At 50.0% G+C, this 15,179-nt stretch overlaps 1 protein-coding gene across 1 annotated transcript; it reads left to right on the top strand.

The window, feature by feature from the left end:
- Window positions 1-5,454: 5,454 nt before the first annotated feature.
- Window positions 5,455-13,152, top strand: LOC103173781 (zinc finger protein 664-like). The gene is made up of 4 exons (XM_042345536.1): window positions 5,455-5,548; window positions 6,820-6,960; window positions 8,166-9,109; window positions 12,826-13,152. Exons 1-4 carry the CDS (start codon window positions 5,494-5,496, stop codon window positions 13,150-13,152), a joined length of 1,467 nt encoding a protein of 488 aa, XP_042201470.1. The 5' UTR covers window positions 5,455-5,493.
- The last annotated feature ends 2,027 nt before the right edge of the window (window positions 13,153-15,179 follow it).

Raw genomic sequence — 15,179 nt, 5'->3', positions numbered from 1 at the left:
CAGTCTGCTCCACATCCCCCCCCAACCGCCCTACTATCGGTGGTCTTCAGCCTCTCAGCCCGAGGCTCTGGAACTCCATCCCTCGGTGCCTTCGCCGCTTCCTGCCTTTCCTCCTATAAGGCCGGTCTCAAGACCTTTCTCTTTGACCGAGCCTTAACCTCCACTCTCGACTCTCTACCCCATCCTCTCTCCCTCCCTTCCCTCACCCTGACCATTTCGCCCAAGGCTCGGGTCCTGACCCAACTGCCCAGCGCCTTGGGACGTCCTCCCGACGTGAAAGGCGCTCTATTGGAATCTTGTTGTTGTTGTTGTTCCAAGGCCTTGACAGCATTCCTAACGTGTGGTGCCCAGAACTGAACGCAGTGAGTCCTCGCGCTGAAGCCTCACCGGTGTTTTATACACATCATAACCTCCTTAATTTCGTCTCCTGGACGATAGACATTGGAGTCCTGCGGCTCGGTGGACAGAGCGCTCGCCCTGCGAGCGAGACGCCTGGTTCGTACCCGGTCAGGCAATACCGCGGGCGAGTTTCCTTACTCCAGACACGCGATAATAATCCCTATAGAGGGGCAAAACAAACAAATATAAATTTGTCACTTCAACCCACGGCTGCTTGTGCGACGCTGCTGTGCACCATCGGCTGCCGCGTTTCACCAACAAATATACAGTCACTTCACTTTACGATGTATTCCGTGAAGCGCATTGGGACGTCTGTGAGTCAGAATGAGGCACTGTATCAAATGGAAGTATTATTACTATTGTACTGGGTACCAGGCGCAGCTCGCGGAAGCTACAGGACTCACGCAGCATTAATACTACACACACCATTAATACCCCACACATCCCATTAATAGCCCACACCCCATTAATACCCAACACACCTCATTAATATCCCACAGTGCCCATTAATACCCCACAAAGCCCATAAATACCCGACACATTCCGTTATTACCCCACACAGACCATTAATAGCCCACACACAATCAACACCACACACACCCCAATAATAACACGACAATAATCCACCACATAGTCCTCTAATCCCCCACACAGTCCATTAATCCCCCACAAAGCCCAGTTATACCCCAGCAGCCTAGTAATACCACCGACAGCCCAGTAATACACCCCACAGCTCAGTAATACACCCCACAGCCCATTAATACCACTCACAGCCCATTAATACCCCCCACAGCCCATTAGTATCCCACACCGTCTCTTAATAACCTACACGAATCATTAATACCCTAAACAGACAATTAGTACCCAGCACAGCTCATTAATACCTCAAACACTCCATTAATATCCCACACCGGATGAATACAACACTCAATCAATACCTCTAGCAGCCCATCAATACCCCCCACACACCGTCAGTACCCCACACACCCATTAGTACCCCACACAACATTAGTACCCCAAACACCATTAGCACCCCACACACCCATTAGTACACCACACTCACATTAGGACCCCACACCCATTGTACCCCTCACACCCATTTTACCCCATACCTACTGGTATTCCACAAACCCATTTGTACCCCTCACACCCATTGGTAACCCTCACACCCATTAATGCCCCACACACCCATTGGTACCCCACACACATTGATCTGACCCCGCCCACTCCCTCCCCATTGGTCCACCTCAAGCCCCGCCTTTTCAGCCACAGCCCTATTGGTGCGTCCGTCACAAACTGCACTGTGATTGGCCCTCCGTCCCCGTCAATCATCTGCACTTCCGCCCCATCTCTCTGTCCTTCTCTCTCTCCTTCTCTCTCTCTCTCTCCCTCCCTCACCGTCCCTCTCTCCTTCTCTCTCTCTTCCTCCCTCACCGTCTCTCTCTCCTTCTCTCTCTCTATCCCCCACCGTCGCTCTCTCCTCTCTCTCCTACTCCGTCTCTCTCTCCTTATCTCCCTCTCTCTTTGTCCCTCACCGTCTCTCTCTCTCTGTGCCTCAACGCCTCTCCTCTATCTCTCTCCCTCACCGTCTCTGTCTCCTTCTCTCTCTCTCTCTCTATCCCTCACCGTCTCTCTCTCATTCTCTCTTTCTCTGTCCCTCACCGTCTCTCTCTCTCTGACCCTCACCGTCTCTCTCTCCTCTCTCTGTCTCTCCCTCACCGTCTCACTCTCCTTCTCTCTCTCACCGTCTCACTCTCCTTCTCTCTCTCACTCTTTCTGTCCCTCACCGTCGCTCTCTCCTTCCATCTTTCTCTCTGTCCCTCACCGTCTCTTTCTCTCTCTCTGTCCCGCACCGTCGCTCTCTCCTCTATCTCTCTCCCTCACCGTCTCACTCTCCTTCTCTCTCCCGCACCGTCTCACTCTCCTTCTCTCTCACTCTTTCCCTCACCGACTCTCTCTCCTTCTCTCTCTCACTCTGTCCCTCACCGTCTCTCTCTCCTCTCTCACTCCCTCACCGTCTCTCTCACCTTCTCTCTCTCTCACTCTCTCTGTCCCTCACAGTCTCTCTCTCCTTCTCTCCCTCACCGTCTCTCTCACTCACTCTCTCTCACACTCACCGTCTCTCTCACTCACCGTCTCTCTCCCTCACCGACTCTTTCTCTCTCTGTCCCTCACCGTCTCTCTCTCTCTCTCTCTCTCTCTCTCTCTGTCCCTCACCGTCTCTCTCACCTCTATTTTTCCCTCACCGTCTCTCTCCCCTTCTCTCTCTCTCTCTCCCTCACCGTCTCTCTCTCTCTCTCTCTCTCTGTGTCCCTCACCGTCACTGTCTCTCCTTCTCCCTCTCTCTCACACACTGTCTCTCTCTCCTTCTCTCTCTCTCCCTCCCTCAGTGTCTCTCTCTCCTTCGCTCTCTCCCCCGTCTCTCTCTCCTTCTCTCTCTATCTGTCCCTCACCGTCTCTCTCCTTCTCTCTCTCTCTCTCTCTCTCTCTGTCCCTTACCGTCTCTCTCTCTCCTTCTCTCTCTCTGTCCCTCACCGTCTCTCTCTCCTTCTCTCTCTCTCTCTGTCCCTCACCGTCTCTCTCTCCTTCTCTCTCTGTCCCTCAAAGTCTCTCTCTCCTCTCTCTCTCTGTCCCTCACCGTCTCTCTCTCCTCTCTCTCTCTCTCTGTCCCTCACCGACTCTCTCTCTCTCTGTCCCTCACCGACTCTCTCTCTCTCTCTGTCCCTCACCGTCTCTCTCTCCATCTCTCTCTGTCCCTCACCGTCACTCTCTCCTTCTCTCTCACTCTCTCTGTCCCTCACCGTCTCTCTCTCCTCTCTCTCTCTCTCTGACCCTCACGGTATCTCTCTCTCTCTCTCTCTCTCCGTATCCGGAACCGCCGCTGACGGCCGCCGCGTGCGAAGACGCAATGACGCAGGGCCGGGAGTCCCGCCCGCGCGGTGACGTCGGCACGTAAGGCGCCGTACGGCACCGCTCTCCGCTGGAGGCCGCCATGTTGTACGGCGCGGCTTCTGCATTAACAACAACAGCAACAATAATAATAATAATCCTCGCATTTGATATAGCGCTTTTCACGTGGGGAGGACGTCCAAAAGCGCTTCACAGAACACACTGTCGAATGAATTGACTATATTTGTGGGCGAACGCGGCAGTCAATTGCGCACAGCAATGTCCCACAAACATGCGTGTGTTGGAAATGACCAATTTATTATTGTTTGGGTTTTTTTTTTGGAGGGATTATTATTAGGCTCTGTGTGGAGTAAGGAAACTTGCCCAAGGTTTGGCCCTCTGCCTGGAATTGATCTCAGGTCTCTCAATTGTAAAGCGAGGGCTCTAAACACTGAGCTACAGGACTACAGGTCTCCACAAGTTCTGGTTGGGGGGAGGGGGGCAGTGAACACTACCCTGTGGAGACCTTTAATGCGCCGTTACACTTGAGCAAATTGCGTCTTTTCAACAACCGCCAACTCCACGCAGTGTAGCGTCTCAGAACGCTTAACAGTGGTGGAGTTTGACCGCTCCGGGGAGGGTGGGAGGTGACACGGTCGGGAGGGAAGATTTTCAGGCGGGACTTTAAAAGGGGGAAAGGGGTCAAAGTCGGGAAGATTGAGAGAGAGAGTTCCACATGTCGGGGGTGACAAGCTGGAGGCCGGTGCCAGACGAGCGGAGGCGCCGAGTGGTGGATTGGGAAGTGAGGACGTCGGGGGGCGGGGGGAGGAGAGGGGGGACACATATTGCACATTAAACAAAGGGACATTTAATGCTCAGTTTCAATAGGTGCAAATCGTACCTATCCAACTGCACATGAAACAAAGGGACATTTAATGTGCGGTTTTAGTTGATGTAAATTGTACGTATTGAACGCCACATTAAACAAAGGGACATTTAATGTGCGGTTTAATTTGATGTAAATTGTAGGTATTGAACGCCACATTAAACAAAGGGACATTTAATGTGCGGTTTAATTGGATGTAAATTGTTGGTATTGAGCGCAACATAAACGAAGGCCCCAGGAGTTGGCCGGCAGTAACCTGACCCTCTCCTCCTGGGCTGGACAGCTTCACTCATATATGAGAGGGAATTGTAATATCTCGTGACGTGAATGGAAAAGAGAAGTTTCTCTCTCGCGGGTCCTGACTGACAGTCCTCCACATTAATTCCCTCGGTGGTGGGGAGGGGGAAATCTATCTGTGGTGTGGGGTGGGGGAGGGAATTTAAACAGCTCAGAGCCTGTAATAGGCGGCTTCAATCGGTGCAAATGTATCTGATACATTTAGTGCTGAGATGTGTTGCCCACCTGGAAGATCGCAGGGAATTCCTTGTACCCACTGCCTACATAGTGAGGCTCAATCCCGCGCTTGTCGGATGCAGAACGTCCATCTGGTGACTGTGCTCCTCGGGGAGGGCGATCGGGGTGTAAAAATAAACACTGGTTTACAAAATGGAACTTGTGTTTAAGGATATCAGACATTCGGTACCGCGTTACAGGAGAATATCCTTCAGATCTTGGGGTCCAGTTGCTCAGTGCTTAGAGCACTCGCCTTGCGAGCGAGAAACCTGGGATCAATTCCAGGCAGAGCAAAGCCTCGGGCAAGTTTCCCTACTCCAGATATCTAATAATAATCCCTCCAGAACACGGCAATAATAAATTGGTCATTTTCAATCCACGACTGTCTGTGGGACACTGCTGTGCGCAATTGGCTGCCGCGTTTCGCCCACAGATATACGGTGAATATATTTTCACGTCCCAAAGACTTAAAAACGCTGTATCAAATGCAATGATAATTATTGTTATTATCACCCAGACTGCTGATGATTCAGATACTTTTTTCCATTTCCCTGCCATTCTCTCCCTTCCCCTCCCCTTCGCAGTATCCAACTCTCACCCTATTGAAATACCCAGAAGTGGACAAAAGCTGTGAATTTGGCTCAATCACCTGAAGACGACATTGGGTTTGAAAACTGCCAGAAAACCAACTGCTGTACTATCAGCCGATTACCTTTAAACGTGAAGGGTAAATGGCTGCATTATTGGCTTCACACAAAAAAACTAATCAGATATAAATATGAGCTGCCAACACAAGGCAGGGGAGAATGTCTGAGAAAACCGAAGGGAGCGACATGGAGTGTGGAACTACTTCTGGGAAAGGTAAGTAATCGCCTCTGAATTTCTCTGTACCTTCGTCACTACTTAATTTGCCGAAGATATTGTTGAAACAACACGTGTACTTTGATGCATTGGCTATTGACTTGTGAAATTAATTGGATTTTACTGCATTGTTGTGTTTAATGTATTAATAATATATAATGATATTTTATTATAATCCTCCAATTTGCTAATACGCCTCATCGCAGCAATAAGATATGTCAAAACGATGCACAGAATATATTGTAAAGTGCATTTGGTGTTTTATGGGTGAAGCACGGCAGCCAAATTGCGCAAAACAGTGAGCCATCACACCACAATGAAAAATTGGAAATCAATCTTCTTATGCCCTAACCATAAGGCTAACTTTGTAAGTTCATTAAATGAAGGGTTGCATTAGTTGGCTCAGATCAGCATTTAGTACAGAGGATAAATCAATCACTGCCACATATCGCTTGTCAAAAGTTAAGTGACATCAATACACCAGAGAAGAAATTCAGTCTCAATCTTGGCAGAGGGGACGGAAACTTTTCATTTTTCTAGTCTCGGTTGGATCGATGCCAAACATCTTGAAGCTTTGATTTCTACATGTTGAATTATAGTGTTAATAAAATATAAATGTGTAATTATAGTCTTTATATTGAAAGTGCTCTGGCAATGATTATATCTTAACATTGTCTTTGACTATTGAAAACATCTTATTTTTTAAAAACTAATTCAACCAGTGACGTTATTTCTGTAATTTTTTCTGAAGATTTCATAATTAGTGCCTAAAAGTCCACTGTTTAAAATGTCTCAAATAGCAAACACAAGAGAGTTAAGATTTTTTTACGTGTGTGGTAAACAGATAATCCCTCCAATATATAATAATAATAAATTGGTCATTTTAAATCCACGGTACTTTGTGGGACAGACGCTGCTGTGATCAATTGGCTGCCGCGTTTCGCGTACAAATATACAGTCAATTCACGTTACAGTCTATTCTGTGAAGCGCTGCGAGATGTCGAGAAGACGTGAAAAGCGCTACATCAAATGCAATGATTATTATTGTTATTATTATTATTATAACCGCGTTCCTTCTTATAATTTACGTTATTGGAGGCCTACGTTTCTACCCTCTCTCGTCCAACTCTGACCCTCGCACAACCACGCCACCCCAAGGCTCGGGTCCTGAGCCCCGACTGTTCGGTGCCTTGGGACGTCCTCCTCACTTGAAAACCGCTTTGCAAATGTAATGCTCGTGTTCTTCTGTTTTAAAAAACATTTCTCTACAGGCGATCAAATCGCAAAGGGGTTCAGCTCCAAACGCAACCGAGTGAGCGGAGGAGAGGCCGGGAGCAGCAGATACGGTTTGAGAAAGAGGCAGAGAAGAGATTGCACTGAGGAAAGGGATCTTCCTGCCGATGATTACCTGTGTGAGTGAAAAATCATTCTGAGTTTCTCAGCATCAAATGCTCGAGTGCAGAATCGGGCAGATGGCAGCCGGGCTCAGTTGGTGTGCTCTTGGCTCCGAGTCAGAAGGTTGTCGCTTCGAGCGCCACATCGCGGGCAATGAGCTGAGAGTCTGGGCTGACACTGCAGCACAGAGCTGGGGGGAGGGGGGGGGGACGATGCACTGTCAGAGGTGCCGTCTCTCCCCGGTGCCCTGGTTTTCATGGAGCTCAGATGACAGGGCTGGGGAATGGCGACTCAGGTCAGCAACGGCAACCAAACGCTGTCAGCGGGGATGGTCAGCCTGTGCACTGCTGTGGGGGATGGGAAGGGCTATGAGGAATGAGGAGAGAGCAGTGCAGGGGTCAACATGGGGTTGGGAACACGGCTTTTAATTGGAAAGACAATGATGTCCGGATTAAAGAGGTTTTGAGGGAGCGATAGGGATACAGAGGGGAAGGAGAGCCGTGAGAAGGGATAGGAAGGCGATTGAGGAAAATGCTCATTGAAGATTTAGTCTGTGCGTTTGAAATATGAGGCCGCGAAGTGACATCACGCAGTGGATTTTGACCATTGGTTGGTTCAGGCGGGAAACGTCAAAATGGCTGCCTCCGTAGAGCCCTTCCCCCAACCCCCCCACCCCAATCCTGCCCACCACCCGCGATGCACTGTCATACACCCCGAGCTTTTAAGCTAAAGTCACTCTGCGCCTCTCCAGACACATAGTAAAGATCCTTTAATGGTGTGGTGGAACACAGAGAAACTCGCTTCTCTTTTGGAAACATTACATGGGATCTTTACTGTCCACCTGAACAGACATGGCCGGGAGCTCATTATAACATTTCATCTGAAGCACAGCACCTCCTACAATGGAAAGCATTTCCCGCATTAATATAAGTATCTCCTTGTGTCCCAGACCGTCGTCAACTACACTGATCACGGAGTCGCCTCACGGCTGTTTGTGGGTAGTTGCTGCCGTCAGAAACTGACACTGTCAATAAGTGATCAGCATGAAAAGCGGTATATAAATGTAAGCTGCTACTGACCGTACAGTTGGCAGTAAATTATGTAAATCATTGACATCATCAGGTGCTGTACAAATGCAAGGATTCAATCGACATTTGCTCAAGAGCAATTCGTAAAGAAAGCTCATATATTGCTTATCCAGATCTTTCTTTCCTCCCATCAGCAGCCAAAGTGGATGATTCTGAGGCTCATCCCTGGCCTCATGCCGGCGTTGTGTTGACTCGTGCCGAGTTCCTCCAGGAACACAGCAGAAGACATCCCGAGTTCCATAAAGACACATCAACAACGCAGACTGCTCGTAGCGCAAACGATGCTTTGCAGCAGAGAGAGTGTCAGGAATCTATCGTATTTCATGTTGAGGAAAACCGAGTCTCGCAAACAGGATCTCTACAGGGTCACAAGCAATCGAACACAGGAGATAGACTGTATAAATGTTCCCGATGTGGTGAGACTTTCATACATTCAGGGCACCTCAAGAGACACCAGCAATCACACCGAGGAAAGCGTCTGTATGAGTGTCTGGAATATGGGAAGAGGTTCAAAATGTTGGGCAGTCTGAAGATACACCATCGATCCAACACAGGAGAGAGGCCATATAAATGTTCAGAATGTGGAAAGAGTTTTGCAACGTCAACTGATCTCCATAGACACCATCGATTTCACACAGGAGAGAGGCCATATGAATGTGTTCACTGTGGAAAGAGTTTCGCAACGTCAGGTTATCTCCAGATACACCATCGGTATCACACAGGAGAGAGGCCATATGAATGTGTTGAATGTGGAAAACGTTGCACAACTTCAAGTCAACTCCAAATACACCAACAAACACACACAGGTGAGAAGCCATATAAATGTGCAGAATGTGGAGTGAGTTTCAGAGCATCAGGATCGCTCAAAATACACCATCGATCACACACTGGAGAGAGACCGTATAAATGTGCTGAGTGTGGAAAGAGTTTCATTGCTTCCGGATCGCTCAAAATACACCATCGATCACACACCGGAGAGAGACCATATAAATGTGCTGAGTGTGGAAAGAGATTTTCAAAGTCGAGTTATCTCCAGATACACCATAGATCACACACAGGAGAGAGGCCATACAAATGTGTACAATGTGGAAAGAGTTTCACAACGTCAGGAGACCTCCAGAGACACCGACAATCACACACAGGAGAGAGGCCACACAAATGTGTACAATGTGGAAAGAGTTTCACAACGTCAGGAGACCTCCAGAGACACCGACAATCACACACTGGAGAGAGACCACATAAATGTGCAGAATGTGGAAAGCGTTTCACAACATCAGGGGGTCTCCAGAGACACCAGCGATCACACACCGGAGAGAGACCATATAACTGTCCTGAATGTGAAAAGAATTTTACGAGGAAAGACCACTTCCAAAGTCACCGGCGGATACACACAGGAGAGACTGTATAATTATGCCGAATGTGGGATGAATTGTGCGGTGTCCTATCAGAAAAATTTGAAATGATCTTTACCAGCGGAAAGCTTTCCAGGAGCCGATACAGTTCAAAGTCCGCACGAGAAGCTGCTTTGAGAAATGCATAGAATAACAATAATAGTTTGATGTATAACAGGACAGATATCTGTTTGATCCAACACCATTGACTCAGTTAAGACACCAGTGCGACAGTTTGTCCCCTTCTCTCCTGAACATGTGCTGAGGAACCAGCGTTTCCTGAAGGTCCTCACAAACTATTGGAGAGAGACCATACGAATGCGCTGAATGTGGAAAGAGCCCATGTCCGGCTATCACCGAGGTGTGTGGCTGCGGGAGAGAATAACAGAATGGCGCGGTGAGATATGAGCCCTCTGAAACCAGCTGTGGCTTCCAGTATCGGAGCTCACATCGCTGAAGTATATATTTTTGGTCAAAAGCACCTTGTCCCCTGGTTTGTTACCAGCAGAATGGGGAGGGATTATGTGCTAGTTTTTTTTTTACCAACCAGTTTCTTTTTCGCTGTTGATGTTAATCAAAATATTTCCTTTTGAATTGCTGTGCTGGTGGGAGTGTTGGTGGTGGGGGCTGTGTTTGTGTGTGTGTACTATGTGTGTCTGTGGGCTGTGTGCGTGTGTGCGGAGGGGATTTGTATGTGGCTGAATGTGCGAGGAGCGGCTAAATGTGTGCGGGTGGAGGTGTGTGTCGGATTGGGGTGTGGGGGTGCGTGTGGGATGGGGGGGAGGGGGTGTTGGTGGTGGAATTGATGGTTGCGGGAGAGGGATATTAATCAGTGCATTTATCATTCCTTTACCGTACGGATGAGGCACTGTCGACGTTCACTGTAATGCTACAATGAGGAAAAACTAATATTAAAGCCATCGCCACGGAATCATTCGCCGTTTTCATTTATTTTTATTCTCTCATTTTCTCATGTGAGGGACGTAAAGATAAACCTTCGTTCCCAAACACAGATGAATGTGAGGTGACTTTATAGCGGTATATAAAACAGGACAGACGGGTTATTGCCCAGACGATATGTTCCGATAGGCCAAGGGAGCGGGACAAGAGATGGATCGAGGTGTGAAGAGCAGAGGGAGCTTTACTCTGTATCGGGAGGAGCGGGGTAGGGGGGGGAGTGGGGCATAAGCAATATGTTTGTGTTTTGTTTTCAAAAACATAACAACTTTGACACCGAACCCTTTTCACGTCAGGGGGAGGTCTCGAGGCGATCAGCACTGCCAGCTGGACACCCGAGCGGGGGGTGGGAGCCGAGAGAGGCGGCGAGGGGGAAGATAACTGGAAATACAGTCAGAGAGATAGGTCTTGATGTGCTTTGAAAGAGTGGAGGGAGGGGGCGAGTCAAACGGACTCTGGGAATGGAGCTCCGGGCAATGGGAGCAAAATGGTGCTGTTGGGGCAGATGGGGTGGGGGTGACATGAAGGAGCTGTGTTTCCTGCGCAAAGGGAATGGCCGGTTATGGAGGTCGCGCTGGTAAGTTGGGAGGGGGAAAATGATGGGCTTAAAGGAGTCTCTCACTGGGGAAAGTGGGAGTTTTCTGTGAGGAAACTGCACGACATGTTTCACGGCATCTGACCTCGCGCCCACCCCCCCGCGGCGGCCAATGGGGCTCCGATAGTCTGTCCTGACAGTGAAGCAAGAAACACTGTCCTCACTTCAACTCTCTCTCTGTTTCTGCTCTCTCTCTTTCTCTTTATTCCTCCCTCTCTCCACCTCTCCCTCCTGCTCTCTCGCACCGTCAGACACTCTGTCCTCACTCTCTTACGATCGCTCTCTCCCCGCCTCTCCCACACATTCTGACACACTCTCTGCATCGTTCTCTCCGTCCTCTCACACACTCCCACTCTCCCATCGCTCAATCCCTCTCTCTCCTCATTCTCCTCACTTAATGACACTGTGACACTCCTGTGCTCTCCCACACACACTCTGTCCCCTCTCACACGAACCATTCGCAATCACTGGAGACCCGGCACCTTCCCCGGTGACCACTCATAATCCCGGTGTAATCTTCATTTCAATGATTTTTCGCGGTTAAAAAAAGATCACGCGACGTCTTAACTTGCTCCCTTTCTCTCACAATCACTCCCTCTTTCTTTCTCTCTCACTCTCTCTCTCTCTACCAGTCAGCCGCTGGCGGCTCTGCTGCAATCAGGAGACAGAGAGGGTGGGCTGGAGGCGGATTTCAGTCGGTAGACCGTATTTATAATAATAATAATAATCCTTGCATTTGATATAGCGCTTTTCACGTCAGGAGGACGTCCCAAAGCGCTTCACAGAACACACTGTAAAGTGAATTGACTGTATATTTGTGGGCGAACGCGGCAGCCAATTGCGCACAGCAATGTCCCACAAACAGTCATGGATTGAAAATTACCAATTTATTATTGTTTTTGGTTTTGGAGGGATTATTATTAGGCTCTGCGTGGAGTAAGGAAACTTGCCCAAGGTTTCGCCCTCTGCCTGGAATTGAACTCAGGTCTCTCACTTGCAAAGCGAGTGCTCTACCACTGAGCTACAGGACTCCACAATTTGTGCATTATAGCGATGTTGTCCACTCAATTGAAGGAGAGAAGAGGTTTATGGAGGGGGAGGTTAAACCCCTTTTTGTTATATTAATATTAATAATTGACAATGCGCCTCATCACATCTTCGAGACGTCTTAAGGCGCTTCACAGGATGCATTGTAAAATGTAGTGACTGTGTAATGTTTGTGAAACACGGGAGACAATCGCACACAGCGATGTCCCCACAGACATTCATCGATTGAGGGACAACACTATTGTGACTATTATTATTTTGGAGGAATTGCTCACCGCAGAAAGTGATCCACCAATCGAATAAGAACTGTTTGCATGTGTACGGTGGGGGCCGTTTGTGGGGGATTGCGGCTGTGTCTATCTGTATGGTGCTGGGGTGGCAGTGTGTGTGCCCGGCCAACCCCACAGGACCATGGTGGTCCCTGATGCGAGCCCTGGGTTGAGAGGGAGCGCAGAGTGTTGTAATTTGTTTTCTTGTTGCGCGCACACACACCTGAAACTAAACTATGACGTCAGCGGTTCCCCCACCCTCCCTCTCCCCCCCTCTCCCACCCTCTCCACCCCCCACTCCCCCCCTCTCCCCCACCTCTCCACCACTCCCCTCCTCTCCCCCATCCCTCCCCGCGCTGTCCTGCCGCCGCTCCGCAGCTCGTAGCCAAACTGAAGCCTCACAGCAGAGAGAGTGTCCGGGATCTATCACTGATGCTGTCGGAGAAAAGGGGTTTACAACCGGATCTGTGCAGAATCACCAGCGATCACACGTTCGGGGACTCTCCACCTTCACCCGAGAATACACACAGGAGAGAAACTGCATAAATATAACGAATGTGGGAAGAGTTTTGTTCATTCAGGGGATCTCCACAAACACCAGCGGATACACACAGGAGAGAAATCGTTTGAATGTAATGAATGTGGGAAGAGTTTCACAGAGTCAGGAAGACTCCGAAAACACCAGCGAACACACACAGGAGAGAAACCGTATAACTGCTCCCAATGTGGGAAGAGTTTCACACGTTCAGTGACACTCCCCAGTCACCAGCGGATACACACAGGAGAGAAACCGTATAAATGTGCGGAATGTGGGAAGAGTTTTGCGAACTCCCAACACACGAAACACCAGAAATTGCTGTGAAAGACGCTGTTCCTGTGGGAAAGTTTTCCAGGACCCGGTGCTGTTCGCAGCCCCACATGAGAAGCTGCTGTGAGAAGTGAAGGAAATAACTAGTGTTTGATGTGCAGCGGAGATCCACTCGATCCAACACCAGTGACTCACAGTGAAGACACCAGTACGACAGTTTGTCCCCTTCTCTCCTGACCACGTGTTGGTGAACCGCCATCTCCTGCCGGACCTCACACACGCGTGGCTGTTGTGCACATGTCAGTCTGTCACCAGGGGACCTCACATACGCGTGGCTGTTGTGCACATGTCAGGCTGTCATCAGGGGACCTCACACACGCGTGGCTGTTGTGCACATGTCAGGCTGTCATCAGGGGACCTCACACACGCGTGGCTGTTGTGTACATGTCAAGGCTGTCACCAGGGGACCTCACACACGCGTGGCTGTTGTGCACATGTCAGGCTGTCACCAGGGGACCTCACACACGCGTGGCTGTTGTGCACATGTCAGGCTGTCACCAGGGGACCTCACACACGCGTGGCTGTTGTGCACATGTCAGGCTGTCACCAGGGAACCTCACACACGCGTGGCTGTTGTGCACATGTCAGGCTGTCACCAGGGCGTGTGGCCGCTGGAGAGTATAACAGAATGGCGCGGTGAGAAATGAGAGCCCGTGTGTCCCCACTGACACCAGTCATGGCCTCCACTGTCGGCGCTCACATCACTTCACTATCTATTATATATTACAGTGTATTATAGGTCTGAAGGCACCTTATCTCCCCGGTTATTACCATCAGAATCAGATATGTTTAGCGGTTTAATTCCGGCGGAATAGGGGCTGTTTGTAGTTTAAAACGTAAGTTTATGAGTAGTGGATCAATGTGTTGTTGTTGTTGTTCGCTCTGAAGCCGATAAGTTTACACTCTATACTGTTCTGCTGTTGGGGGTCAGTTATTTACCCCATGTGATTGCGGGTTGGGTGGGTGTCTAATTCAGACTGACTGGGCTGAGTGGCTTCATACACACCCAGACCCTCCCCATCCTACACTGACCACCCCCTCTCCCTCCCACGCATGCAGACCCTCGCCGCATACCACAGTCCCCCAAACCACACGCAAACACACACCCCCACAAACGGGCGCAGCACCTCTTCCCACTGACACACAACCTGCACCAACTGCACACACACTACACCCACACTCAAAGCCCAATCCCCCCCCACACACAGCTCCATCCCCCCCCACACACACAGCCCACCTGCCCACACATACAGCTCCCACCCCCCCCTTCACACGAACACAGCTCCTCCCACACACATACATACAGCCCCGCATACCCACAGCGACCTAATACACAAACACCACCGGCCCACACACGTATTCCCACACACATAATCACCCCCACACACACCACACCTCCGCACAGCAACACACACGATTGCCCCCTCTCCCCAGAAACACACAAAAACCCCACACAAAGCCCCCTCCCCACACACACAAACACAGCCGCACCCACAAGCACACAACACCCCCACACGCGCAGCCCCATCCACATACACAGGCCCCCTCCACCCACACAGCCGCCCCTCCCCCCACACACAGACCCCCACACAAACAGCTNCCCCCCACACACAGCCCTGCCACACACACAGCAACCTCACACCCAGGAAACCCACACAACATCCCAGACACACACAGCTCCACTCCCCACACATATCCAGACATGACCACCCCCACACACAGCACCGCCAAAACACAGCCCCGCGCACACACGCACAGCACGTTAATACACAAACATCCACCACCCCACCCACCATATATGCGCCCTCACACACAGGACACAAAGCACCCGCCCCCCCCTCACACAGGACTACCCACCCACACAAACACACAGTCGCCCACAGACACAGTCGCGCCCCCAACATACAAACCCCCTCATCACACACACACACACTGCGACCCTCCCACACACACATCCCCACTCCCCACACACACAGTCCCCTCACCAAACAAAACCATCTCCTCAAACACACACACACAGG

This window comes from Callorhinchus milii, unplaced genomic scaffold (assembly GCF_018977255.1).
Source record: "Callorhinchus milii isolate IMCB2004 unplaced genomic scaffold, IMCB_Cmil_1.0 Scaffold58, whole genome shotgun sequence".
NCBI lineage: Eukaryota > Metazoa > Chordata > Chondrichthyes > Chimaeriformes > Callorhinchidae > Callorhinchus > Callorhinchus milii.
The sequence above is the reverse complement of the archived record's forward strand: the minus strand, read 5'-3'. Positions and strand labels throughout refer to the sequence as shown.

Coding starts and splice junctions, on each gene's coding strand:
- LOC103173781 (XM_042345536.1), top strand. CDS start 5,494: ATGTCTGAGAAAACCGAAGGGAGCGACATGGAGTGTGGAACTACTTCT. Junction 5,549..6,819: donor TGGAACTACTTCTGGGAAAG/GTAAGTAATCGC, acceptor ATTTCTCTACAG/GCGATCAAATCGCAAAGGGG. Junction 9,110..12,825: donor GAGAGAGGCCATACAAATGT/GTACAATGTGGA, acceptor CACACAGGAGAG/AAACTGCATAAATATAACGA.